Genomic DNA, 27,543 nt, shown 5'->3' on the forward strand with positions numbered 1-27,543 from the left:
TTATCATACAGCTTGCATATTTATTGAACAAATACTACTCAAATAGCTAAAATACATTGGGTACTTATGAGAGCAACAGTAAGGACCACATGTTACAAAAGCCGGCATTTTCAGCAGTGCACACCTGCAACTCTACATAAATGCCACAAATGCACAACACTGTTTTCTTGCTCTATTTACATAGCCGATATGTCTATCCTAACGAAGGTGGGGGTGGGGAGGGAAGAATGCACGAGAAACTCAGGCCAGTGGGGAGCAAGAAGAGAAGGAAGAGTTACAGTGCATGCGTCATGGGTGTTTAACAGTCAGAAGCGCAAACAGTTCAGAACAAGGCCTGCCCTGTCAAAGGAAGAGCTAAAGACATTATATAAAAATTAAGGTGGGCTTTCAGTCTGGCTTAACACAACAACATTCCGTGAAGAGATGGTGTTATCGGATTTTATTTTTGTTTGTCCATTTCATTGGGAGCAAGGACAAAAATGTAAAATCTACACCTTGCTTATCAAATCTGCCCAAAAAAGGTGTTTTGCCTTTTGTCATCTTCATCATCATTGTCGTCATCATCATCACCATGATAATAATCATTATTTTGTAAAGTCATTTTTCCAACCTAAACTTTTAGAAAGGTATAATTTTCAAATTCCTACTTGGATGTCAGTACTTTGGATTTTTTTTCCCACATGGCATTTATTTAAAGAGAGTGGACCTTCCCCCCACCCCCCAAATATCCAGTCAAACAAAAAGAATCTAAAGAGATACCTCCAAATGCCTGTGGAATTATTGCTTTTCTTTTCTAGTCAGGCAGGTGAGGCTGCAGAACGGAAGAGTTCTGGTAGGTACATTACAGTTTTGTGATTGCTCCCGCTACCATGACGGCATCTCCACCAGGGCCAGCCACAAGAGGACAGCCCCTCACACTCTCGGTAGCATCCGCTCAACCTACTACACTGAAGAAGAAAGCCACACTGAAGACACCAGGAAAACAAGACAGTCCAGTCTGGAGAACAACATTCGGGGAAACAGAGTACCAACAACACCTTCTCAGAACATGGAAATAAAAAATAACTCCATCAGAGCTACCTCGCCAAGGAGCATGTTGAAAGTCCAAAATAGCACCATTCATCAGTGTCTCAGGTCCTGTGGCAGCATCTCGGTCACTTACCACAAGGAAACGATGAGTTTCAAACTACTTCTATACATCAAAAGAGTACATGGATAAAATATAGAGATATACAGACAATCGATGAACATAAACTACTAGGCTTGTTACATCTAAGTGAGAAAAAAAAAGTGGGGGGACTCTCAGCCTCTGCAAGAAGCAGTCGGGAGCCGTGTGATGAAGAGGTGGGTGTGGACCAGTCATGTGAGCGCAGTGGGAGTTTGAGTTGTGGAAGACATTGTTGTAGCGAACCAGGCCTGAAGGCCCACCTGTAAGGGTTGTAAACGTGGATTCACAGTGTGAAATTCTGAGCGTTTTCACTTGAGTCAGAATGATTAGAAACTGTTTTGATGATACCTATTTGTCCACTGTAAATTCTCTAAAGCAAGGCTTAGAGTCCCATAGTTTCTTCTTATATTTGATGATTTACACAGAAAAAAAAATCCCATATATGATACCAAGACCTCATCAAAACCCCATACACCATATGCAATACAAATGGAGGTGTTATGATTAAAAAGAGTAGAGGTAACTGATATTTGGGGAGCAGAGTTCATGGCTGCCTGGTGGAGTCAGGGAGGCAGCGCTGATCTCCCCCGCCTTCTTGCGGTTCACTTCCTTTGGCACGGGAAGTCTCCCCTGCAGGAAACACACAGATAGACAGACAGACAGACACACACACACAAAGAAAAACACTTTTAAATCATTTGAAAAAGTTTTTGCTTTGTTTTGATTTTTACTTCTACCCACTTTTTATTCCTGAACTTCTGCTATTTTGCAAACAGTTTATACATTAACAGTATTCTCTTAAATGTAAATATTAGGTCAGCGGGTGATGAAGCCATTAAAGACAGATTTCCTTTGCTTGTGTAAAGGCAAGTGTTTCTCTCATGGTGGTGACAACACTCTTTAGAGTCAGTACCCAGGATCAAGCTGGGTTAGGAGAGCAAACAGGAGTACCAATACATATTTTAAAGATTTATTTTATTTGTACAAGCATTTATCTGCATGTACGTATGTGTACATCATGTATGTCCAGTGTCCATGGAGACCAGAGGAGGGCATTAGATCCCTGGAACTGTGGTACACATGGTTGTGAACCATGATGTGGGTGTGAGAAACTGAACCCAGGTACTCTGCCCAAACAGAAAGTATTCTTAACCACTAAGTCATCTCTCTAGACCCATACTTTTATTTTTCAGTGAGTGATGTGATGGAGGGAAGACAGTAATCTATTTTCCATTACACAATAAAATACTTTAAAATATATCACAGTGCATACATCTTTCTATGTGAACTTTCTATAAGCAACTGGCACACTTCATATAAGCGCTAATGTCAGGACTAAACCGGTACCCAAGATGGAAGTGTTTGAGATGTGCACAATGTAAAGGAATCTCTGCTGGCAGCCGTAGGAAGGAGGAGGAGAGTGAGAAACCATATCCAGATATTGGTGAGATTCGGGCAGCCTAGACCTCAAGTCTCTTCTTACAGAGCCAAGGACTAAGATGATGGGCCCGACTGATGACCACCACTGTGCTGCTTCTGAACACACAGGAAGAGGAGAATGACAGCCTTCATCAGAACCTAGCAGCAAGAGAGCCGGATAGTGGGGTCCACTGAACAACTGAACAAAAGCCTTAATTCATTAAAAAAGAAAGACTGTATGCCCCATCCAGACATACTCACAATAAAGACAAAGATCTTTCTTTCTTTCTTTCTTTCTTTCTTTCTTTCTTTCTTTCTTTCTTTCTTTCTTTTTTTTGATTTTTTGAGACAGGGTTTCTCTGCAGCTTTTTTTAGAGCCTGTCCTGGAACTAGCTCTTGTAGACCAGGCTGGCCTCGAACTCACAGAGATCCACCTGCCTCTGCCTCCCGAGTGCTAGGATTAAAGGCATGCGCCACCACCGCCCGGCTGACAAAGATCTTTCTTAATGAAACCATTACTTGTTGATATTTTCTTGGGGGGTGGTGGGAATAGCCTTTGTGGGTTTTGAGTATTTCTTTTCTTCTTTTTCTTTTTAAATCTCTTTTTGCTTGGGTTTTAGGTTCTAACAAGAAAGTTTTAATCGATGAAGTTGCCTGGATGGAAGTACTAGGATTGAAGTGACATTCTCATTTTGTGACTTGTAAATTACACATTTGAGTTTACATTGAGGATGAATTTGGGAGCCAGGAGTTTCTAAACAATCTGAACCTGAGTATTATTTCCAGCAGCCTCAGGGTAGGTCATTCAAGCTTAAGAAACAACACCTACTACATGCAACACCCAATGCGTCTATAACTTTGAAAGCATTTCCACACGAAAGCCCTATATGAAACCCACACAGTGTGTGCCTGAACAGTCTGGTCTAGGTTGTGATTTCAGAGGGTGTTCTGATATCAGTAAATAACCAGAAAAGTATAATTCTTCATACATCATTAAGGTTCTAAACAAAATTCCTCAAAGCATGTTAAATTGGAACACTCAATAATAGTGCATAAACAGAGTTAAAATGGTAATTGTGGAAAAAAATCTCAATCTTGAAATTTGGTATATAATCCACAAATTACAGAACAAAAACAAAACCCATCGATACTTTCCAAGCAATGCCACCACCCCATCTGACCGTTAGTGTGGCCTTGAAACTGTTCCAAAGTCAGCACACCACCGCGTCTTGGTTTATGAGGCTCAGTTCCACTAACCTTTGACCTCCATAAAAAACACACTACCAAATGAAAACTTGGAAGAGTTCTCTCCCAACAGAGACAAAAAGCTGGAGTATTTCGGATGTGAATATAACACTTGTACTACTTAGTCTCCCCATGCACGCCATCACTCGTTACTGTTCTGAATGCTTGCACTCATTACTGGATTTTGAGCCTACAGAGAAACAGCAACAAACTGTCCCTACCCAGCCTGCCCTTAATTAACTTGTTCTGGATGACAGAAAGATCATCAGGAAGTCGTGCAGAGGCATGCTACTACAAGACCTCAAGGGCCAACAAACCAAAACGCCTTTAAAGGGAGCAAGTCCCAGAGCCAGGCTCTTTGCACCTCCTCTTCAGAGCCCGGATTTACTAGATCGCAATCCTCTTCCCTGACTCCTCCCACTCTGCTCTACAGAACTGTCTGTCTCCGGTACACATTGTTTTCCCAGAAGTCAGGCTTTAAGACAGTTGAGGTGAAACAGTCACCTCTCTCCACCATCCGCGCACACAATGACTCTTGTGAGACAGAGGAACCTGGGTGATCTCAAGTCTGAGGGTGGGGGGCAAGCAGAGGTGTTCTGTGTCCACAACGGGTCTGCTCCGCCAGAAGCCACATCCTCACGGATGGGGTTCCTTCTGGTGACTGCTAGCTCGGTCCCAGTTACTAAGTAAGGGTGCTTTGAACCAAGTAAATTGAAATCATCTTTCATGCAGCTATGCAAAAGTGTGTTTTTCCAGAAGCTTCCTTGTGGAAAAAGGGCAAGTATTTTATGCTTAAACCATCACTCCATATGTAGAGGACAGACAACCAAAGGGCTGAAGGTGTGGTGCCCAGTACCCTCCATACCCACCCTAGAGCATGCTTTGGTGTAGGCACGGAGTGAAAGGACACACCGCGGACCTCACAGCTCACCGAGGAGCCTCACCTACTCTTTCCCACTCGGTTGATATTCCAGTATCTAAGGGTACTGTGGGGCGGGCTGACTGAGACAACACTTGACCGCATGGCTTTCTTTTCCACCCTCAGCTGCTAACTTAGGGGAATTATGCCCTGGTCTGGCTCAGAAAAGAACATCTAAGGACAAAAGCACACGTGTGTGTGTGTGTGTGTGTGTGTGTGTGCAAATAATTTTAAGGGGTGGGGCATGGAGCCCAGTGGCAGAATGTGTGCTTAGCACGGGCTCTACCTCTCGGGCCCTCAAAGCAACAACAACAACAACGAGAATAAATAATAATAATAATAATAATAATAATAATAATAATAATAATAATAATAAGGAGGAGGCGGTGATGGTAGCGGTGAGGATGAAGTTACTGCTGCAGGTGCGTGGCCCGGGCTGGAGCTGTGGGGTGCAGCTGGATTCAGGACCTCAGGTCCTCTCCACTCCAGCTCTGGAAGACTACCACACATTTAGTTCCACCAGGTCCCATAAAATGTTCTCCATCTGCCTTTCTGCCAAAAGTTTCAACTTAAACTTCAGAAATTCTCTGAATGTCTAAAAACGACTTAGGATTGTATTCTTTCCATGCCACCTGCCGATAACAGGACTGCAGTTTCTGAAGATCCTGTTAATCAGGGGAACTGCTCAAACCAGTCAGTGTAAATAAGGTCTTCTCATACAGGAAAATGGCAGTGATATCACATGGGGAGTGGTACCATGGTTCAATGACATGAAATGTCGATCCTTTTTTGGGAAAATTATGACTTTTATGTGTATAGGTCTTTTTCCTTCATGCGTGTCTGTGTACCATGAGCAATTAGTGCCCAGGAGGTCAGAAGTGGGTGTTGAACCCCCTGGAACTGGACTTAAAGAGAATTGTGAGCCACCATGTAGATGCTGGGACTCAAACCCTGACCCTCTGGAAGAGCAGTAGAACTCTTAACCACTGAATCACCTCCAGTCCCCTGAAACTACTGAGTGGAAATTTTATTTTCAATGGGGTCTCTTCCTTGTGAAACTAGCAGATCAGTGTTAAGAAGCACAATCCCCCACTTAAGGTCACATTGATACTCCCTGTAGTCACAGTATCTACAGGCAGAACTGGAGACTGAACTCTCTGTAGTCACAGTATCTACAGGCAGAACTGGAGACTGAACTCTCTGTAGTCACAGTATCTACAGGCAGAACTGGAGACTGAACTCTCTGTAGTCACAGTATCTACAGGCAGAACTGAAGACTGAACTCTCTGTAGTCACAGTATCTACAGGCAGAACTGGAGACTGAACTCTCTGTAGTCACAGTATCTTCAGGGAGAACTGGAGACTGATGATATTAACTGTAGTTCACAGGATCTACAGGGAAAACTCGTGACTGAACTTTGACATTGTAAAAGACACATTTGACACAGGGAGGTTCTTAAGTGATAATTTGCATCTGAGTTATGGGTCACAAGAGGCTACGAGGCTGGTTTGCTTGTTTTCTGTTTTGGTTGTTGACTTGTCTGGTTTGAGACAAGGTCTCACGATGTAGCCCAGGCTAGGCCCAAATCTCCGGCAGTCCTCCTACCTCAGCCTTTAAGTGCTGGGATTATTAGGTAAGCACCACTGAGCCCAGGTCTAGGTTATGTTTTAAAAAATATGTTATTTCTAAGTGTCATATTAGTGGATTATTATGGGAGTGTACAATAAATATTAAAACAAAAATAAAATAGGTCTAGATTATTTCCTTATGTGTGATTACACTTCAAACTTGAAAGCAATGTTTACAAACAGCAGCTGGGGCTCTTACCTTCGTAAGACTTCCCTCCATTTCCTTGTATGGAAATGGTTCTTGGCTGACCCAGACCAAAAGTTCCAGGTAGTAAACCTATGGAGATATAAAAGCACACACATTCAAATCACAAACAAGGTCCATCCTGAAACCACATGGCTTCACCCCCCACAAGGTCAGTTCTTAATGGTCATTCTAGAGTCTACATTCTCCTCTTTCCCCGTCTGCTCATAGCACCAGGAAACTCGTTACACATTTTCTGAATACGCACTGTACCCAGGAGAGCTTTGGCTAGTCTTCCAAGACGGAGTCTGACAGAGCAGTGATATCAATCAATGGTAGCGTTAGCAGGCAAAGTGGCAGCTTAATGGCATGTCTGGCAGGGCACGCTACGCAGCCGTGGAGAGCTTTCAAAGTATCTTATGTTCCATGAGTATCCTTGCAAGTCTCCAAGTTTATGACATAAACGCTCAGGTAGTGATCGACACTCTTAGGAATTATCCTTCACTTATCAGAAGGTTGAAGAACAGACGCAAAGCCGAGGAGGAGGGCTGAAATGTTTTATGTTCTCCCCAGCTCCATGCGGCCACTCAGACCACACTGCATCCAGCTCCCTGAAGCAGCCTGGTATCTAAGAGAGGAGCGGGGAGCTGGGCAGCTGTGCAATGAATGATTCAGATAACAAGAGCTGATGAATTCTGAGGGTGGGCGGGCATAAAGGGAGGGAGGCAAGCTGAGCAAGTCTCCTTTAAATATACAAAGGGCTATTCGCATAAGGTTGCTGACCAGCTGTTCTCTATTTCCAGAGAGCAAGATGGAAGGCGTGTGGGGGGGGGACGTGGGGAGGCTTAAACTACAAATTGCAGATTTAGGTCAGCTATAAGAAAGAACTTGGCACGAGAGTTGTTAAATTACTAAAAGTATTTAGAGTGGAAAACTGTGAAATCTTCTTTTTAAAAAAAACTTAGAGACAGAATCCAACAGCCATCTGTCAGAACTAATTCACATTTGACACCACGCTGCCTGACGTGGGGCATGAAACTAGAGGCGACTCCTTCCCGGCCTCAGTTTTGTAAGTAATCCTGTAGAGTAACAATTAAGAAGCAGATCTCATTAACAGATTAGCAGAGACTCACGTGTCATTTTCAATTTTGGAAGCACTACTTGTTGAGTTAATGGTTACTGGTTTGTATGTCTCAACCAGTCTAGTTGGTTGGGAGTGTGAAGCAGGGAACATGGAAGGCTAATGCACTCCTTCTCTTGGGTAACATAACAGTAACTGTCTTTGCTGTTCTATCAGTAATGGTTACGGCACACGGTAGATCAGAGTAAGTACACATACTATAAACACTATTTACAGCAGTGGGCCTATGAATATGAACATTTTAATTACACAGATGGGAAAAGGAAAACTCATAAAGGGCAAACTAGCTTGCCCAAAGTACCACATAGTGAGTGGGTCATTACTGCAACTTGAATTGGGTCCCTAGATCTCAGCTCCCTTCTTCCCAGTATGCTGCTGGTCTCACATTTCCCCTAAAGCAAAATGTCTCTTCTCTAATGCCTCCCTTTTAAAACAGGACTAGTCCACAGCCACCACCCACTCTTGGCTCCTAAGGGCCTAGGGGCCCACCCTGGAAGAAGCAGAACCATTTCCTCTCCTTGGAGTGCAGCTGCTTCCTGAGCCCTGTGATTCCCTCAAGTCTACCCCACCTTCCCTTCACACATTTCCCCTCCTCTGCCCAGCTCCTTCTTACAGAATGACACCATCTGCCTTGTTTGGGACAGGCAGCCAGTCTTGGCATTCTCTCTAGCCAGAAAAGGGTGAATTAAATTACAATCAATTAAATTCAATAAGCCTTTGTTTTGTGTTGTTTGTTTCAAGGCATATAACAAAATCATAGCACATAAAATCCCAGTTTAGCCTAACATCCCAGTTTGACCCCAAATCGAAATCAGGCATAAGTTCACGTAATATAAATTGGCCTCAGTGGCTGATCACTTTTCAACATTTTCACTACAATTACACACACACACACACACACGTGAGAAATGGTTTGCTCAGGAACCAAAGACAGAGTCAAGAGGTGACATTTGTGATTGCGTGTTTCTCTGGAGATATTCCATTTCAACAAAGTCACACCGCCTTAGCCTACCGAAGGTACAAGAGCACATGTCAACTAAGAACAAGCAAAATCAGCATTTAGTGTAACATTCGGAACTTTTGTCAGGACAGTCTGCTTGGCGGTAAGAAGTTCTAGGAAGGAACTCTGCTATTAGATGCAGATGCACGGATAGACTGATGGGTAAGTTCAAGGGGATGTGCTCCAAGCAGGAAGATGCTCCTGTGCCCACTGTAGCTCTCAGGACCCAAGTGTCACAGGCTGTTGGACCCTGTCTGGCTTTCCAACCTGTTCAGAATATTAACATCTAGCAATGACTCCCAATGAAGGCCTGCAAATGTTGCTGGGAATCTGCTAGGGACCCATCTGGAGTTCCTGTGTGATGGCTGAAGCCTCTCTTTCTCCTTGGTACCCAATGGTTCATGCTGCACAACTACACAGGGCTCTAACTGCACTCAATTTCCTGGATTCATGTTTATGTTTTTCATGAAAACTAAAGTAACATTCTTCTTCACAGTTTGTTGAGTTCTTACTTTTGGGGACGGGACCTTGCAGCTCAAAAATGCCAGTATTCTGGGTAACGTACATGAAAGTACCCTAAAACTGTTTTATTAAACAAGTAAAACAAATTACGCCTTGATCATCACAAGGGAAGCATGCAGTCTTTCAAAACTGTCTTCCATGTAGAAAAATAAACAGAATTTTCTATCAAATCCTTCTGAAATATTATTCTTAGAATTCAAATAGGGACCCAGAGATACAAGCTATATGTATTTTTGTCAACTACAAAGATATGAGTGTTTACTCTAAAATATGAAGAATTGAGCACTTTTTATTTGATGTTGCCTGAAATTGTGTTCATGATTGTCTCTGAGAATACTAATTAATGTACCTTTTCCCACAAAGCTATATTAACATGTGAAGGTGTCTTAACATATTTAAATCCATGATATACATTTAAATGTGGCTTATGATGAAATTTATGATTTCTTATCCCTAAAGCACTGGACTGCTTGGCCTTCAGTTTGAACTATCCCAGCACAGCATACACACTGAGAATAAAATGTCCATGTTTTTTCCTTCCTTCCTTCCTTCATTCCTTCCTTCATTCCTTTCTTCCTACCTTCTCCCCTCTTTGCTTCTCTCTTCGAAGATTTACTTTACTCTGTCAAGTACATAATAAAAAAACTTCATTTTTTTAATCCTACAGGTAATAAGCTTGAAAGCCATTTGCTATCTGGTGGCATTATAACTAACAACTAGTATTCCAAATTAGAAAAATAAAGTGTGTGTGTGTGTGTGTGTACGCGCGCGCGCGTACACACACACACACGCTGGAGGATAATCAAAGACCAGTCTCATGTTTAAAAGAAAAATAAAAAAAGCAACCTAGAACACTGCCTAAATTCTTTCAAGCTTTTCATTTGAAAGTTTGCTTTTTTTATTTTTATTTTTTTCCTAAATATGGTCCACATTTAGGGGCCTGGAAAAGTCCCTTGTCCTATTTCATATGATTCCCATTACTCCATTTGATTTCTATGTATTACCAGCTGGTAATTTACAGGCTTCTAAACTGTCCCCTATTTGTTTACTGCTCTTCTCAACATTTCTTTGAGAAGACCGTCCTGAGATAATGGCCAGCAAAGGCGCCATTATATCTCTACTCTGAGCAAATACATACCGCATAGCTAATCGCCACTTACTTAGCTGTTTAACAAACCTCACAGAAATCTGAAGTAAAGACTACTGCACAGCTCGGCTGTTAATGACCACAACTGTAATGCGATTCTTTACCCTTGGAGGGGTCCATTGTGTTTCAAGGATGTACACAAATGGCCTGTTTAGGACTTAAAAAGATAGATGCCCACCCCTTGCCATTAAGAAAACAGAGTAGGGTAGCGGGTGCCCAACCTCCACAATTAATTCTTTTCATAGCAAAGGGGTACATTTCATAATTTAGCTGCCAATTAAACAGTGTATGCCTGCATATGTACATGTTCTACTAGGCCTAATTGGCCAGGAGGTTATGAAACCTAGTCCTATAATTTGAAGGGAATTTATGTGCATAATCATATAGCTCATTTCGGTAAATATCCTCTGAAGTAGCACAATTATGAATCTTCCTCAAAAGCCACTGAGTCCCGAGTGCTGCTGGTTGCATGAGTGAAGATTGTAAACTGAAACCATAAATGAGGAACAAAGATCATTTTTCTCTAAGCAGCATTGCACCAAAGACCAGATGGCGCCAAAAAGATGATGCACTGTGCTGGCTCTCTGGAGCTCTGGTCTAAGAGCCCTGCATATGCGAGACTAAACTTCTCCCAGGGAAAGCACACAGGGAGAAAGCCATTGCCACTGGAAGAGGGAAAAGAAAGCATGAACACCACTGGGCCACCCAAATGATGTATAGAAAGAATCCTTGCAAATTTCAGAAAGCAGAATAAAGGTGTCAGTGCCTAAGTTGGCAAATATTTGTTGAGAACTAAATGACACACACACACACACACACACACACACACACACACTAGCAGTCAGAACAATGAGTAATTAGAGAGAAAACATTGTGAGTCTTCCTGCCAAGAAGGAATGGCTGGTTCGGGTAGTTCTGCTGACACTCTTGCCAGTCCCCATGGTCTGACATGTCCGTAACATGGAGAAAGTGCAGTGGGGGAAGATATCTGGACCTCACAAGGAAGACAGGGGCAGCTCCCAACTTGGTCAGACCCTAGGTGCATGTTCCTCTGATGGGCCGAGAAAATGTTCACGCCTGATTCATAGTCTGAGCAGATTATATGACCATTTCACATCATGTGTTGGACTATCATCCAAAGGCTGCTCTTTCTTTGCTGGTGCCTGAAACAAGTTGTGTGGACTTTAATAGTAGAAGCCTCTGAACTCTTTCTGCTCGCTGGAAAGCCACCATGAGAGGTGCTGATGAATATGTGGGAACCTGACAGCTGTGGAATTTTATTTCTAGACTTCAACTAGGCAGAGAAAGGAAACGAAAATCTCCTTGCTGGCAACAAACTGAAAGTGTTTACATGTGAAATTAATTGTCGGCACAAAGAGCTTTCACAGTCCTCCCGTTCCACAACGTAATAGTCTGTTTGGCTGCCGACTCTTTTAGATTTTGTTTTCTAAGAATAACAGCAAAGAGACTTTCAAGGGTAGCAACAAACCAAGGCTGGGACCAGCCACAAAAGGTTAACAACCGCATCTGGCTTTTCTTTTACACCACTGCTTAAACCCATTCATTACGTGAATTTTCTAGGTTTTGAAGGGACAAATCCAGGTAGAAGGCACTGACTTGATAGCGCAGAACACCAAGGTCACCTGCTAAAACTGACACCAAGCAAACGCCCCCTCTTACCCCAGCCTCATTCCTTCCCCATAGGAACTGGCTTAGCATAATAAAATCCACCCGAAGACGACAGACACCCAAAACAGAGAGCATGCATCGAGGGATTCCCAGTTTTCTGCCAAGACACCTCCCTGGGACTGGAGGTCAGTCTGGTACAGGATCAGAGCCAAGTGCGGTCTAGACTCAAGGAAGTAAGCTCCGTGCTTCAAATCTGGACTTCAGTGGGTGACTCCTCAGCAATGAAGACAAAACAAAGTCTCCACAGCTGGTTACAGCTCAAAGTAAAGCACAAGCCCAAAGCTCTGGAACCCGCTCATCGCGCCTGAGAAGAGACTTTCCAAACAAAGAGCCAAAAGCTAGGGGAGCTTTTTAAATTCCGAGATTACGGAGTTGCAGCTGAAGAACAGAAAGGAGAACTGGGTGGCGGTGAGATGCCTCAGATGCCTCTGTGAGTCAGGCTTGCTGCCAAGGCTGCCGGTCGGATTACAAGCTGGCTCGTGCCCTCTGACCTATGGTACATGTGCACACATATGTACATGCATGCACAGGCACACGTGCTAATTAGTTAACCAAACAAATGTAATTAAAATTATTCTAAAGCAGAAGCCACAATATATTTGCCTTTTCAGTAAAGGGGAAAAATGAATGATAAAGAGAGAATAAAAAAGGAAAAGGGAGCCTTTGTTAAGCTGCAGCCAAAAAGCCCTCGAGGCATGCGAGCACAGCATAAGCTTCCCTTTGCCCCCATGACTCCAACAAATATGTTATAAAAATCTTTTACCTCTGTGGAGTAGAACCACAGTAAATATTTACTTAACACATCTGAATTCTGACTCTGGACCACCTTATTCCATCTGATGAATTTGCTTGGTTGTGTCAGCAAGAAAGGAGAAACATTTCATCTTGTGATATTTCTCCAACTTTGAAGGCCCATCAAAAGGAAAAGAACACTGGGCTATTAGCTCCGTGTCCCGTTCGATGTGCTGAACTGCAGCTGTCCACCTCAGGACAACACAGGAAGAATAACACTGCTGTTCTCTCCCCAACCTGCCAGCCCAGCGCCTCAGAGCACCTTCTGCAGCCATCCCAAGGCTAGCAGGAACTCCAGACCCCCCACCCCAAGTGGAAATGGTGTTCCAGAGCAAGACATGAAGAAAGAAACAGTGTCGTAAGACTTGTGACACTGTCTGTAAAGGGGACTCCAAGTTAGAAGGGAAAGTGCCTGACTGAGACCCTGTCTTCCAAGCACCAGGAAAACCCTGTTTAAACTGAGACCATCATTATGAACCTGACTTTACTCCACAGCCTTCTGTTTTATCCTCCATCCTGCGTCTTCACTCCACTGTTCACCAAACATCAGAACTATCCTTTTCCATAAGAAAGACGTGGCTATTAGCCGGGCGGTGGTGGTGCACGCCTTTAATCCCAGCACTCGGGAGGCAGAGACAGGCGAATCTCTGAGTTCGAGGCCAGCCTGGTCTACAAGAGCTAGTTCCAGGACAGGCTCTAGAAACTACAGGGAAACCCTGTCTCGAAAAAACCAAAAAAAAAAAGAAAAAAAAGAACGACGTGGCTATTGTGGGAACCCGTGGGGACAGAATATGCAAAGTCATGGATCCGCAGGTACACGTGGTATGGCATCACAGAGTCCATCACGATGCTTGCTTCCCTCCCATCCCTCTTGCAGAAGATGAGTCCAGGGCTAAGCGTTCATTCTATCACTGAGCTACACACCTCAATTTACACGCGTGTTTTCAGGGAAAAAAGTTGTAGGCATTTGGTACTGGGGAGGGAACCCAGCATCTTATGATGCCAAGCCAACACTCTACCATGAAGTTTCACCCCCAGGCCTGGGAAATAATTTAATTCCCACCATTTTACTGTAAGGATGAAATGAGTCAATACACAGTATTGGCACCAGGGTCCAGCACAGAGGTGGGTGCTCCCTGGACCGCTCTCCTCTCTTACCATTCTACAGATGAGAAGACTGAGGGAGAAGTGGGGGTTTCCCGGGGCCACACAGTCAAGACATGGAGAAGGCAGAACATCTCTATTCCCCCAGACTCACCTGTCACTACTTACACTGTGTGCTCTTCCTCGAGTCACCGGAGTGTCTCCCTGAGGCCCTCCACAGAATGGAGAGGCTTGCTCCCAACCCCCAAGGGTGCTCATGACCCCCTCCCTCTTAGTGGCCTGGAGATGAAATGTAGACAGATGTCTGATACCCACTGTCAAAAGCAATTTTCTCAAATTATTTGTTTTTCTAAAACCTATTTCCAGTAAATAGCCACTCCTTCAAATAGAACTAACCTTAAGGAGGAAAAAAATAAAGCAGTCTTTGGAAACACAAGATTTGCTCCCCAGCGCTCAAGTGTTACTACTGCTGCTGTGGAAATCTCCTACGTGAGCAGAAACTTCAGCAGGGATGGCTGCATTAAGGTTTTGGATGTTACTGAACCCAACCTGAGAAACACAAGCAATCTCCTTTTCCCAGCTTTCCTTCCCCTCCCCTCCTTCCCTCCCTTCCTTCCTCCTTCCTTCCCTTTTCTTCCCTCTCTCCCTCCCGTTCCACTTTCCTGGAAGGAAATGATCAACACAGCACAAATGTATCTAGCAATTGCTGCAGCAAATGACAAAGACCATTTGCTGAAAAACACACGTCATTTTAATCTGACCCCCAAATGAACTTCCCGACAGCCCCTCCTCAGATGGCTCTCAAAGGCCGCTCTAATTCTGCACAGGGTTCTCTTTCATGGAAGAGATTTGAAATCTTGTTCACTATAACTTTGCTTTTCAAAAATTTAGTCAACTTTAAAACACACTGCTAAGAGAATTAGAATCTTATCTTTAGCAGTGATCTGTGGAGACAGACCATGCATTGCACAAAATATAATGTGATCTTGACCAGAAAGGAAGAAAATAAACACTCGTTAGAGCAGAGAGGCAGTGAGAAAGCTCCTAGAAATTAGAAATTCGGAGAGAAAATAGATTTAACATGATTTAATTTGAAAACTTTTAATTAACGTAGCAGAGATCCAGACAGTTCTAAAGACAGGCTAATGAGAAGATGGAGAAGGGGTAACAAGCCAATTACCAGGTAGTCATGGTCCAAAGACACCAAATAACAAGCAAGAAAATGTGTTCTATGCCATGCTCAGACCACACGGAGGACTGCATTCAACCATAGTCAAAGTTATAGGGTAAGAACGGCTGGTGATTTTAGTTAAAATTCACATCATCAAAGAAGTTGCTTCTATGAGACCAAGAATAAATTTAATTGAACCTCTGATTGAATGAATTGTGACAGGGTAGACAACCAAGCCTCATATAATAAAATTAAGGTTTAAAAAACAGTCCTCAGGAAAAAGGGGGTGGGAGTGGGGGTGGGGAAAGACTTTGTAAAGATTAAATAAAAAGATGTGGAGACCTGGCTCCCAGACCATGATAACAAGATTTGAATAATTTAAGATTCTATTATCAAGAAGTAAGCAAACTGTCAGGCCAAAGCCCTGGATGATGTGTAGTTAGACCCAACTCTAGAAGAGAGCAAAGCCCAGAGACTTGACCTGGTACAAGTCATTGGGACTTTGGAAAAATCAAATCCAGACCATCAGGATAAAAACATATGAGACAGAGTGCTTAAAGATATGAGCAGATATGTTGAGTCTGTATTAACTAACATATTAATTAATTATATAATTTCAATTGCCCAATCAATTTATGAAAAAATTTTACAAAGCCTTTACTTTCTGTGAAGTAGTAGGTATGGTGGGCACTTTGTAAAAACAGAAAGCACATTTTTATCAATTAGTAATGTCCCATTAATTTGAACTGGGACCATCAAAGAAGTAAATACAATTTCCCAAAAGACTTTTATGGGGATAGGCATGCTAAGGAGATGTTTTAGTGGAAAAAGTACTTTACACAACCAGGAAAACTAACGTTTGCACTTTAGGACTCAGGTAGAATCTGAGTGTGGCAGTTTGTGACCTCAGCGCTGGATGGAGACACTTGCATCCAAGGGCTTTCTGGACAGTCTCCGAAATGTCAAGTTCCAGATTTAATAAGGAATCTGGTCTCAAAAACCAAGGCGGATAGCAGAAGAAGACAGTGGACATCAACCTCTAGCCTCTGCGTGTACACGCAGGTGAGCAACACACACACACATACATCACAAGCTGCCAATCAAAGAAAGTCTGTCCGGGAAAGCAATGGGCTGGCTAGACTCATTCATCTGCTCTAGTTCTAATTATCTTAATCGTATAACATCTGATCGCCACCCCCGATGCTGCCTGCGTGACTTCACCATGACTGTATGCTGTGTACAGTGTTCTCTCTTTCATCTGGTTTAGCTGAGTTCCTACAGCGCATTAGGGTGAACGCTCAACCCTACGCTGCCAACCCCACACATGCTGATATGCCCACTTAGCAAGCGCCTGACAAACTTTCAGACTATGGTCTCAACGAGCCTTGGGGGGGGGGGTAACTTTCACAAGGATGACCTAGTGAAGGATATGAAATTCTCCTGTGGTGGAGTACTGAGTACTTAATAGCACTTATTGGGGTCATGTTTACCACTGCTCTTATCCATCTCAGTCCTGACTACAGTTTTTCCTTCACAGAGAACGTCCAAGAAGCACTGTTTTCCCTTACTTTCTCTTTCCCGCCCCCTACCCTCCAAAGTGGTTTCCTTTATTAGACACCAACTTTATCCGATAAAAGTGTCCTCAAAATGCCTAGGCCTATATTAAACAAAACAACTTTTGTAAAATTCTCCCTCTTCAGCCTGTGGTATTTTTCCCTGCTGGAATTGTATCAAGCCTGGCTCCACCAGGAAGGTTGTTACCTGCCCCAGTAATCAAAGGACAGCTGTGTGTGATCGTGACCTGAGGGCGGGCGCTGAAGGGCTAGAGCTGGCCAGCCACACGGACACTTCTTCACACTTTCTAAAACTTTCTGTTTTAACTACCTATCGGATACAGTATTCTCATTGGCAGCAGCTATTTGGCTATTCACCCCTCTCTTCCAATCGGTATCTCTAACTGCCAGTTTTAGCCAAAAAGGAGAAACAGACCTTCCTTTCTTCAGCCACACTCTCTTGCATCTTTTCCTCCATCTCAAACTCAAGTTACTCTTGTATTGTCCTCCGTGAAAGTTTGGATGGTCACTGAACCAAGCCTCCTGAAATCAGGGCTTTGAAACACCTCCAGCTATAGCATCAAAACACCCTGAAGACAAACGGTTTTAGAAAGCAGGCCAAGGAAGTACTCAGAAATAATTTTATCTTGAGGATTTCATCACTGTGAAGCCAGAGCAGATTCTGCTCAACTACATCCATTTGAGTACTGAGAGGCAATCCCTGCTGCCTGCTGGAAACATGTCACTACTGCGTGCATAGTGTTACTCCAGAGCCAGCACCCTGGGCGAGGTCTGGGACTCTCCCCGGAAAGAGCAAACCATACAAACCCAGCATCCTGAGCTAACACTGTGCTTCTAGGATGGTTAGAGCTGACCTAACTGTCCCCCTTACCTCCTGACTCTTCCGGGATACTCAGCGACAGAGGCTTTGCTCAACGGATGCATCATCTGTCCAGATTCATCTCATTTCCTGGACCACAAGATTAATAATCTGAGAGATTGCAACTCTGCCCAGGGCCAGGCTGTTAATGGTCATAAATCCCGAAGTAGGCCACCTGGTTCTAGCCAGAAATGCCAGACTGTCATGTATCTATGACCACTGACTCATTTATTTATTCCACAAGCATTGGAGCATTTATTGATCACTGGGGACATGGCAGATCCTGGTTAGGCATTACAGCAGAGATCAACCTGGCTTATAGACAGATGTAGGCGCCATTCCAAGGCCCCATTAGAGCATGTTAATGAAGGGCCAGGGTTTGCTTCCACACTATGTAATGAGAACATCAAATTATTTTACTAGTTGTTCTAAAGTTCTGAGTCATGATACTTTCCCATCTCCGATTTCTCCACCCTAACCACACATGGGGCATGGGGTGGGGTGGAGCAAGGTATCACAGCCTTAGTGCTACCAAGAGAGACAGGCTTATGTGGTGGTTAGGGGGTCAGTACTTCAAGGTCACAACCTTGGCAGGTTAGGAAAACATGCTTTGGTAGGAATGGCACTGGTGTCATACACGGACAAGGTACATGAGAATCCCCCCTACAGGGATAAAGGGATACTAGGGTTATTTTACAGAGATCATTCTCAGTCTTGAAGCCCATCTCTATTTTGTTGGGTGATGCATTCCATATAGACCAAGTGGAGGAAAGGGGACACAAAAGGAAAAAAACCCTGGGACAAGCGACCTGGGCTACAAATAAAGGATTATTTCAAATGGTTCCAAACAAGTTGGTTTCATCCCAGAAATTAAACTCAGGAAGATTTAGGACATGATGGAGGACAGATAAACAGTCTGGGGGAGCAATGTTCATCTATGTTGTTCTTGCTGAAAGCCTTGGTGAAGAGCCCAACTCACCTGAGGGAACTACAGGTGCTGGCCTACACTGCCCTCACTGGAAGACTGAGGGATGGGTTCCAACTCACCTAAAGAGGCTGTGTGACAGTCCCGTAGAGGCTATTCCTGTCACTTCCTGTGGAGACCTTAAAGTTAACACCTCCCAAAGAGGGCCTCTGAGAAGTCCCTTGTGGACAGACTTGACTTTTCCCAACTCTGGTGAACCCATGTGAGGAGATTCCCCTCCGATACGCACAGCTATTGCCTACACCATACGGAAGTCTACAGGACCCACATGGCCAACAGTCTTATTAAGACACTGCTTGGAGCTGGCTTGTACTTTAAAGTCTGTCTCGTCAGTTAGTCAGGGAGACCTGAGGATGACAAGCAACCCAATCCCTAACACATCTGGTCAACCTGAGCATGCACCCAGTCTGCCTAACTGGAAGGGCCTCTCGCTCAGAGGCCACCGCCGTCACAAAGAGGGGCTGCTGCTGCCTTGGGAAAAATAAGATCACTGGCCAGGGGTACCCCTTTTCCCATCAGGGTAAGCCCTGGTCCAAGGATGGTAAAAGTGAGAACTAAAGACAGCTGTAACTTTAAACAGAGTACGGGAGAGGGGACATGCTCTCCTCAGTCGGAAGGCACAGAACCTCAGTCAGTCTGGTAACCCGAGTGAGTGCCCTCAGCCATCTGGAGGATGCCTACTCAGTGGCTTCTTCTTGCTTAGGGCATCAAGTCCTTGACTTGTAGGTCTAATTTTTGAGGCCTGTCCTTGACAGCACAGAGGACCTTAATAGGGAAGAGGCTACTGCAAGTATAACTCCCTGATCAGTCCTTTTCATCTAGAATTCTCTTCTGCCTCCTCTAAAGCTAACCCGGATATACTTAATTCTTCATGTGCCCAATGCTTATCAAAGACTATTTTCAAGACTTTAGAATAGACAATGTAATGTCACATATCATTTGCTCTCAAGAAGAAAACAGTTCACTTCTAGGGCTCCGAATGTTGCGCTAATAGCAGTCAAGTGTGCATGTCTTCCTGAAATACTACACGGACGACTTAGATACCACACTCAGGAATGAATGATGAATGTCAAGGCTGACTGAGGCAAAAGGGAGTCAGAGGTGGGCACGCATGGTAACCTGCCATTACTAGCTCTAGATTAATTTCTATTCCACCAATAAGAAAGATTTGCCACTGGTACCACACACACCCTGTGCCTCTGAATCTTACACTTAGTCCTGGATTATGGAGTCTTGCAGTGTTTGGTAGTTTGGCTGTGCATGCTAGTCTTCCTCCTGAAATTAGAATATGGGGGTCACATGATGTCTGCAATCTATGCACAGTGCTTAGGTGGAAATGCTGCTCAGTTGGCACACAAATGGTGTCACAGTCCCCGTGCTGGCTCTTCTTAGTCTCGTGTTTTCCAGTCAGGCTGCCTTTGTGTCCTTTGGACCACAGATTCAGGGTATACTGGAAATAAGTGAGTGTTGATGTCACAAGGCTGACAGGGAAGCTCCTTCTGCAGGATAAGCTGCTGTGGTCTTTGAGGACCACGTATGGATCAAACCCCAGAGTGGCAGAACCTCATTGCCTACTCAGAGTGAGGCTCTGAACACTGGTCACCAGCGCAGTCCAAGCTACTCTCTCTTGGCAAGTGCCACACTTTATGGTTTAACCACAAAGTTTCTTACCCTTTTAACAAAGAATGAGGTGACATTTCATTTCGGGTCCCTGGCACTTTACAAGGAGGGGGTCAATGAGGCACATTACTTCTACTTCACAAAACCTCATCATGGTAACTCATTAGAGCTACACTGTAAAACATCCAACTTAATAGACAGAGTAGCATGTACACACAAAATATTTTATGCTTTCTACTACATATTTACTATTTCTAAGCATGAAATATCAACTGGGCAATATAAAAAAAAGCTTATTCACTACTAACAAGTTACATCACTGAGGTTAGTAGTGTGCATTGCTACCAACAAACGGATATTGAGACTGAGAACTTAAGTGGGGAGAAAATGATAATGCTTAAGTCACAAACCAACGGGGCTGGCAATGTATACAATGCACTAGACAGAAGCATTGTGAATTCTTTTTCAGCCAATGAGATGAAATATTATTGAAACTCTCTCAAGGATGAAAATGTTCCTAAATATCCATTTGGCGTAAATTTAGACCCAGTGCTAAGCTGCTTCTAGTGCAAGCCAGCAGAGCAGTTTAAAGTTGGGATCCTGCAACACAGCATCAGACAAGATAACGCAGTACAGGGGTACTTGAATCTTTCTCCCTGTGCATATCGGCATTGGATGTGCTGATAAGATTGCCTTATCCTTAGCTCTTTCTGCACAGCAGAAGAATTACACAGATAAAGCAAGCAAACACTCCACCACCACATCACTCCACCAACATCTGAATTACCAAGTTGAATCAGATGAAATCAAAGGTTTTTTTTTTTATAGCATAGTTGTTCAGATAATTACTTCAGTCTTCCATTTCACTGAAGCTGTAAGGACGTTGTCTTAAAAGACTCTCCAGCCATGAATAGCACTGATCAGAGAGCTGGGGACCAAGGATGTAGCAGCACCACCTTTGACTCAAGGAGTGACATTTAGGGACCAGGTAAATGAATATTTAAAATTCTTATTTCAGGATTACCCATCCATCTGTGCAAAATATTTATATTTTAGAAGTGCATTTTCTGATTTTGGAAGAATTTAAGATTTAAAATGAAGCAAATTCCTTTTGTATATTTATGATAACCTGACCTATATCTAACTTTTCAAGAAGTACATAGTGTTAAAGTGGGACACACTTTGAATAGCTAATTATTCCAAGATTTGTTACCCCAAGATGGTAGGTACGTGAGTACCATCTCCAAACCGACTATCTCTATAGCTCGGGAGGAAGCTGACTGAGGCTAAGCCCAGACAGACTGATTATCTCTTCTGTCCTACTTTCCCCAAACAATCTCCAGTTCTCCCCTTCATGCACAGCAAGACCTGGGGAAAGACAAGATGGCACCATATAAAATTACCCCCCAGGTAGTAGCAAAAGTCACTGCAGCTACTTGTCAATTTACACCCCAAACCTAGTGGCACAGGCAGCCACTAAGACCAACCCTCCCCAAGCCTAGTCTTTTCTTTGAGCAGAAGAAAGTTATGTTAAGGGGGCACTGCCCAGGGGTCTTCTTAAGAGCCTGTGAACGCTCCTTCACTGCCTGTACAGAAGCAGAGCACCAAGCTGTCCAATAGCGCCAACCCATCTTTCTCAATGCCCAGCATCAGCCACAGAGAGAAGGGAAACTGTTCCAGTTCCCACATCTCTGTTAAAACATTCCCAGCTCATGCTCATGCACTGCGAGTTCACAGTACACACATACTGGGAGGCAGATTTATTCCACAGAGGGTAAAACCAAGGCTTTAGCTTTGGCAGTGGATTAAAACACTGGTTTTTCAAGCTAGTTTCAATATATATTCTGAAATGTCTTCCCTTCTTCGACACATACAAGCCAAGCACCTCTAAAATAAACTACACAAATCGACAACACATCATACAATTACAGGTCTAGAAATTAAAAATTAGCAAAAAAACCTTCATGAAATATAAAAAAACATCCTGAAGATTGCTGTAGACTCTCAGTAATTAAAAAACTATGCAAAATCCTACAAATTGCAAACAATAAAGGCAAGGGCCTGAAAGAGCTGGAGAATGAGTCACTGCTAAAAATATTACGTTCAATAAAGATGCAGAAAATATGCTTAGAACTAACAAGTTAACAATATTCTTGGGTTGTTACCACCTCAGGCATCACCTGCAAAACCATCACGTGACTGGCACCCTCTTTGGTGTACTCAGATGTGCAAATGTGCTCTGAAAGGCGCCACACGGCTGAAGACAGTCACATCATCTTATTTATCTATTTAGTTTAATAATACAAACAGCACTCTATGACTCTGGCTTGCCTCCAATTCTCTGTTGTGAAACCCTAAGTTCTAGTTTGTTTTCGGATGCTGTAATAATATTATGACCTAAAGCAACCTGGGGAAGAAAGGATTCATCTGGCCGAGAGGTGACAGTCCATCATTGAGGGAAGCCAGGGCAGCAGCCAAGATTCAAACCTGAAGGAGAAACTGAAGCAGAGACCACAGAAGAACACACTGCTTGCTGGGTTGCTCCCCACAACTTGCTTACCCTGCTCTTTTATACAACCCAGGACCACCTGTCTAGGGTGGCACTACACATGGTGGACTAGACCCTCCCACATCTATCATTAATCAAGAAAAATAACCCACAAACCTATCCATAGACTGAGGCCATTCCTCAATTGGGGTTCCCTCCCCCCAGGCTACTCTAGTCTGTGTCAAGTAGAACTAACCAGTACACCTTACCAACTTAGAGTGTGTAAAAAGACCAGATATTTAATCCCAACTTGTAGAAGTCAACAGTTCACTGACTAATTTCTTACACTGGACTGAAAAGATTATAAATTTGTGTTTGAAATGAACCCTTATAGCATATGGAGAGTAGATTCTCTGTGATGTCTTCTACATGTAGATGAAAATATGTGCTTCAAAGAGAAAGCAACACACACACACACACACACACACACACACACACATTCATTCCAGAGATGGCCAGTAGTTAATCAGGCCGCTTCCTGTAAGAAATGTCTACTGTATGTGAGCCAAATCTTCAAGTAAATTAGATACAGAGTTCTACAAAGCAATCCCAGTTTTAATCAAAGAAAGGAAATGAACTTCATTTTGTTTAAAAAAAAAAAAAGAAAGAGGGTTGAAGGTATCTCTAATATCAGTCTTTTAAAAATATATTTAAAACTTTTTTTCTACAATACTATACACAAGGATTTTAAAGAACTTAGACTTTCCAGATACAAGAATTTCTAGAAAGTGACTTGGAATCACCCTCAGACAATAACTGCCGGGGGTTTTATTTCAGGCAATGGGCTTGTGCCAGAAGGGGCTGACGTCCTGATGGAAGGAGCACCGAGAAGTTGTGAGAACTTTCTTTTTTTTCCATGAGTAAAATCCTCCCAAGAGAAACAAACTGTGACCATCCATTCTGCCACCACACAACATGGACACATGAGGAAGATTAGTGTTTGATAGTAATTTGTCTTTGCTTTTCTGCCTTTGAATGGTTCCAGCTTTCGTTCACAGCTTGGCATGCATGCCTGCCTTCCACAGAGCACACTCCACCCCCTTCTACAGAAGCCTGGTGCTGTGCTGTGCTTTGACCTTGATCTATAGGACTGGACTTGGCAGGGCTCAATGGTCCTATTTATGTTTAACTAAAACTATCACTTGATACATTGCAACATACAGTCTCTGTGGTCTCTCTGCAGCGATACAAAGGGAGTGGGCTGGAGGGCAGAGGCAAGTGAGGCAGCCCCTCCAGCAACAGCACTGAATAATGAAAGCTACACTCCTCCACCACCTTGCAGCTCTGCAAAAGTGGCTAACTGGGAAGGGGCTATGAGGGTAGCTGTTTGCAAAGAGGTCATTGATTAGTTTGATTTTATGTTCACCTCGTTTGTCTTTCTGCCCCAATTCTTTAATTTCATCAGCAGCAAACCAGTCCAAGCCAGACCGACTTTGCTCAGTGCTTTTGACACCCACCTGTTGAAATGACAGGCAAGGCATATGTTAAAAAATTAAAAAGCTCACTTCTTAATGAAAGCCAATCTGAACTCATTTAACTGCCTCTGACTCATCTCTCTCCCTGGAAGCTAATTCTTGGTTGTTCTCAAAGAAAACATGAAGTATATCAAATCCAATTTTAATTCACTAAATTCCACCCTTGTTTAAAGGAAAAAAATAAGAGGCAAATTAGGAAAGCACACATTGGAAGTAGAAGACAAGTGCATTGAGGCCCGTCAGCATCCCAGGAGGGCATGCTGCACAGAAAGCTGCAGAGCATTTTCGTCTCTTCCCCCCCCCCCCCGCCAGAAGTTTAATATATGTATCTAGCTGCTTTTAATGTGTATTTTCTATGTTGCTTCATTTAATCAGAAATTTAACTATCCTCTCTTTGGTTTACACTCCTTAGGAGAAATTGCTATATTTTAATTTAGAGGCTAATATGCCTGCCCTCTAAAACTGAAATGTCTCTTTTAAAGGAAGTTGTAAGTCAGAAAAAATATGCATATATATTTTAATAAAATACATGATGCATTCATAAAAAAATCCTATCTTCTGCTATTAAGGACAGCACATATTATAGCTTGTTCCTTAGACACAGACTCATAGTTTGGGGTAAGTTCTGGCTATCTGTATAGAAGACCCACGGTTTAAGCCCGGGCTGCCATTCTCCCCACATGTATGTCACAACACGTCAATCTTCTTAAAGAACAAATAGTTCCTGCTGTTTGAGCTAAAACATCCTTGCTCTGAAAACAAGAATCTTCATTTCCTATTCCAAATGACTGCAAGTCTCATCCACCACTTGCACTCCATATAGCCTGCTGCACCGCCAAGCTGCACATGCTGGAGACAGAGCCTTTGAAAGGTCAGATGGGGTAGGAACAATAGAGAATCAGGCAGGATGAAGGTGGCTGGCTGGCACTTATATGGAATTATTGATGAGGAGCTACTGAGAATTTCTTCTGATGACCATGCCTTACCATTTTGAGAATCTTAATAGTCTTGGGCTTCTGTTCTCCCTTGCTTCAGTCCAGGGAGACCAACCTGCAAAATATGTTTAAATACAGTACACACCTTGTTTCACCACAGGTTTAGCAATGCAAAAAAAAAAAAATGCCTCCTCAGGGGTCACAGACAAGCACCATGTGAGCTGGAGACAAGTTCCATGCAATTATTCTAAGCACTGGAGCCCCTTAAAGAGCTTCCCAAGTGGTCTATAGGTCTGCATGGGGGACAAAGGAATCCCTGGCACCTGGCTCTGCAGTCCTGGGCTATTCTCAGTGACTGGTTCATCTTTAAATTGCAGTTCAAAAGGTTTGGCAACTTAAAAGTAGACTCAGGTGATAAAAATAGATTGTTTTCTGGCTGCTCTTTGTTCCCAGACATACTACTGGCAGTATATTTGCAATCAAGACGGCAGAACAAGAATCAGCCTTCCACCGTAGTGTAATGCCTCAGAGTGGATATTTTTGGAAATGGCACTGCATTACATAACCTTCCGTGTTTAAAAAAAAAAAAAAGAAAGAAAGAAAGAAAAGAAAGAAGGAAAGAAAACCTACACAGGGGAGAAAGCCAGGAACATACACTATTATGCCCTTCTCCCCAAACCAAATAAACATTCATGTAGATGCTTCGGTGGCTCGCCCTCCGCCTTTATTCCACTAGAGCACAACTCTTTTGTTAATGTAAGTTATGGCAAAATTAAGATGAATGGAAAAACTAAAAGTTCTCCAAACGGGTATCAGAGGCACTTCGAGTTTTCCTATAATGTTGTTATAGAAACGCAAATGCAAATCAGGTTATTAGCAGCACCGAGAAAAAGCAGTCATTTCTTTTTAATACTCCCGAACCCCAAGTTCAACTGCTTTGTAAAAAAAAAAAAAAGAATACAGAGAAAAGTGTTGCAAGAGAGAAAACATGAAAGACCACGGCCACAGCAGCAACATTGAAAGAGTAATTAAGTGTAAGGATTTTACACGGGGAGAGAGAAGCTTGCATGCACCAAAGTGCATTTAATGCAAAGGAACAAAACGGCTCCTTGTTAACAATGAGCAAGAACAAAATTAACCCCACCAGCGAGCAAAACCCCACCCCTTCACAAAAGAATGCATTTCTCTCAACTTGTGCATTAAACAAAGGAGGGGGAGGTCGAGTTAAATTCCAGCCTTAATGCAGCAGGAAGCAAAAATGACATAATTTCTCCAAGGTGTCAGCTTAGCTCTAAAATTCAGAGGGAAAAAGCATGAACTCTGCAAGGTTGGAGGGTCCAGCTTAGCGCAAAGGCAAGGAATCAACACAAAAGAGAAAGCAGCGCTCCCAGCTGGGATGAGAAAGGCATATACTTACAGACAAAAGCCCCGCTCCCTGTTCACTCTCTCCTCTCTACAACCTGAAACACAAATGTGGATGAAAAAGGGCATCATGCTAGAAAGACAAGCTGAGGGAGGGGGAGGGGAAAGGGGTGGAGGAAGGGGAGGGCGGAGGGGGAAGGGAAACAAAACCCCCAACCCGCTCACTTCCAAGAAGTGCAGAGCCTCGGAAGAGGAGGAGAAGGAAGGGTCCCTGCCTTGGCGCGCGCCATCTCCAAGTGTGTGTCTTGCGTCTCTCTCTTCCTCTAAACCGATCTCTCAATCTCAACTCTCTCTCTCTCTCTCTCTCTCTCTCTCTCTCTCTCTCTCTCCTCTCTCTCTCTCTCCTCTCTCTCTCTCTTCTCTCTCTCTCTCTCTCTCTCTTTTCTCTGTCCCCCTTCTCCTCCCACCTCCTCCCCTCTCTTCTGCTAGTGTACTAGTGAACAATGAGCTAATTCTGATGGAGCTGGCGCGCGGCCAGCGCCCCAGCCTTGCTGCCACCGCGGAGCCAGACTGCTTACTCGGCAGGAATCGGCGGCTCGCGGCCCCGTGGGCGCGCGGCCAACACGCGCGCGCTCCCCGGCCCCCGCACCCGCGCCGTCGCCGCCGTAGGGCACTGGGCCCTGGGGGGATGGGGGGGGGGGGGAAGAGACCGCGCCGAGCAGTCCCGGGAGCGCTGGGCGCACTCTGGCGGGTTCTCCGCCTCGCCGCGCGGCGGCTTTGCAGACAAATAAGGAGGCGGAGGCGGCGGTTTGGGGGCGTGCCAGGCGCGGAGGCGGCCCGCCAGGGAGAGGCGGTGCAGCCCTACTGTAATAATAAACCTGCGGCCGGGGCATCTGAGGGAACCGGGATAGCCACAGCCCTGCCGCCTTCCCTTTTATGTGCCTGTCCTGAGCACAGCAGAAAATGGTGCCCACCGCAGCCCCGGGGCGTGCACGAAGGTCTGTGTCCTAGCTGCTCCGGGCTACCCGCTGTGCCCGCCCCCGCACGGGGGAAGC

The 27,543-nt window shown here is 44.0% G+C and overlaps 1 protein-coding gene across 1 annotated transcript; it reads right to left on the reverse strand.

Moving 5' to 3' along the window:
- Positions 1 to 26,584, reverse strand: LOC119814619 (neuronal regeneration related protein). The gene is made up of 4 exons (XM_038330516.1): positions 26,544 to 26,584; positions 25,178 to 25,241; positions 6,580 to 6,657; positions 1 to 1,798 (listed from the first exon to the last, which is right to left on the reverse strand). Exons 2-4 carry the CDS (start codon positions 25,178 to 25,180, stop codon positions 1,673 to 1,675), a joined length of 207 nt encoding a protein of 68 aa, XP_038186444.1. The 5' UTR covers positions 25,181 to 25,241; positions 26,544 to 26,584; the 3' UTR covers positions 1 to 1,672.
- Between the last annotated feature and the right edge of the window lie 959 nt (positions 26,585 to 27,543).

The sequence above is a fragment of the Arvicola amphibius genome, chromosome 5 (genome assembly GCF_903992535.2).
Source record: "Arvicola amphibius chromosome 5, mArvAmp1.2, whole genome shotgun sequence".
Classification (NCBI taxonomy): Eukaryota; Metazoa; Chordata; class Mammalia; order Rodentia; family Cricetidae; genus Arvicola; species Arvicola amphibius.

What these genes read in the sequence shown, in the direction of transcription:
- LOC119814619 (XM_038330516.1), bottom strand. An exon ending in TGGAGGGAAGTCTTACGAAG is followed by an intron (nt 1,799 to 6,579) that starts GTAAGAGCCCCA and finishes TGTTTCCTGCAG; the next exon opens with GGGAGACTTCCCGTGCCAAA.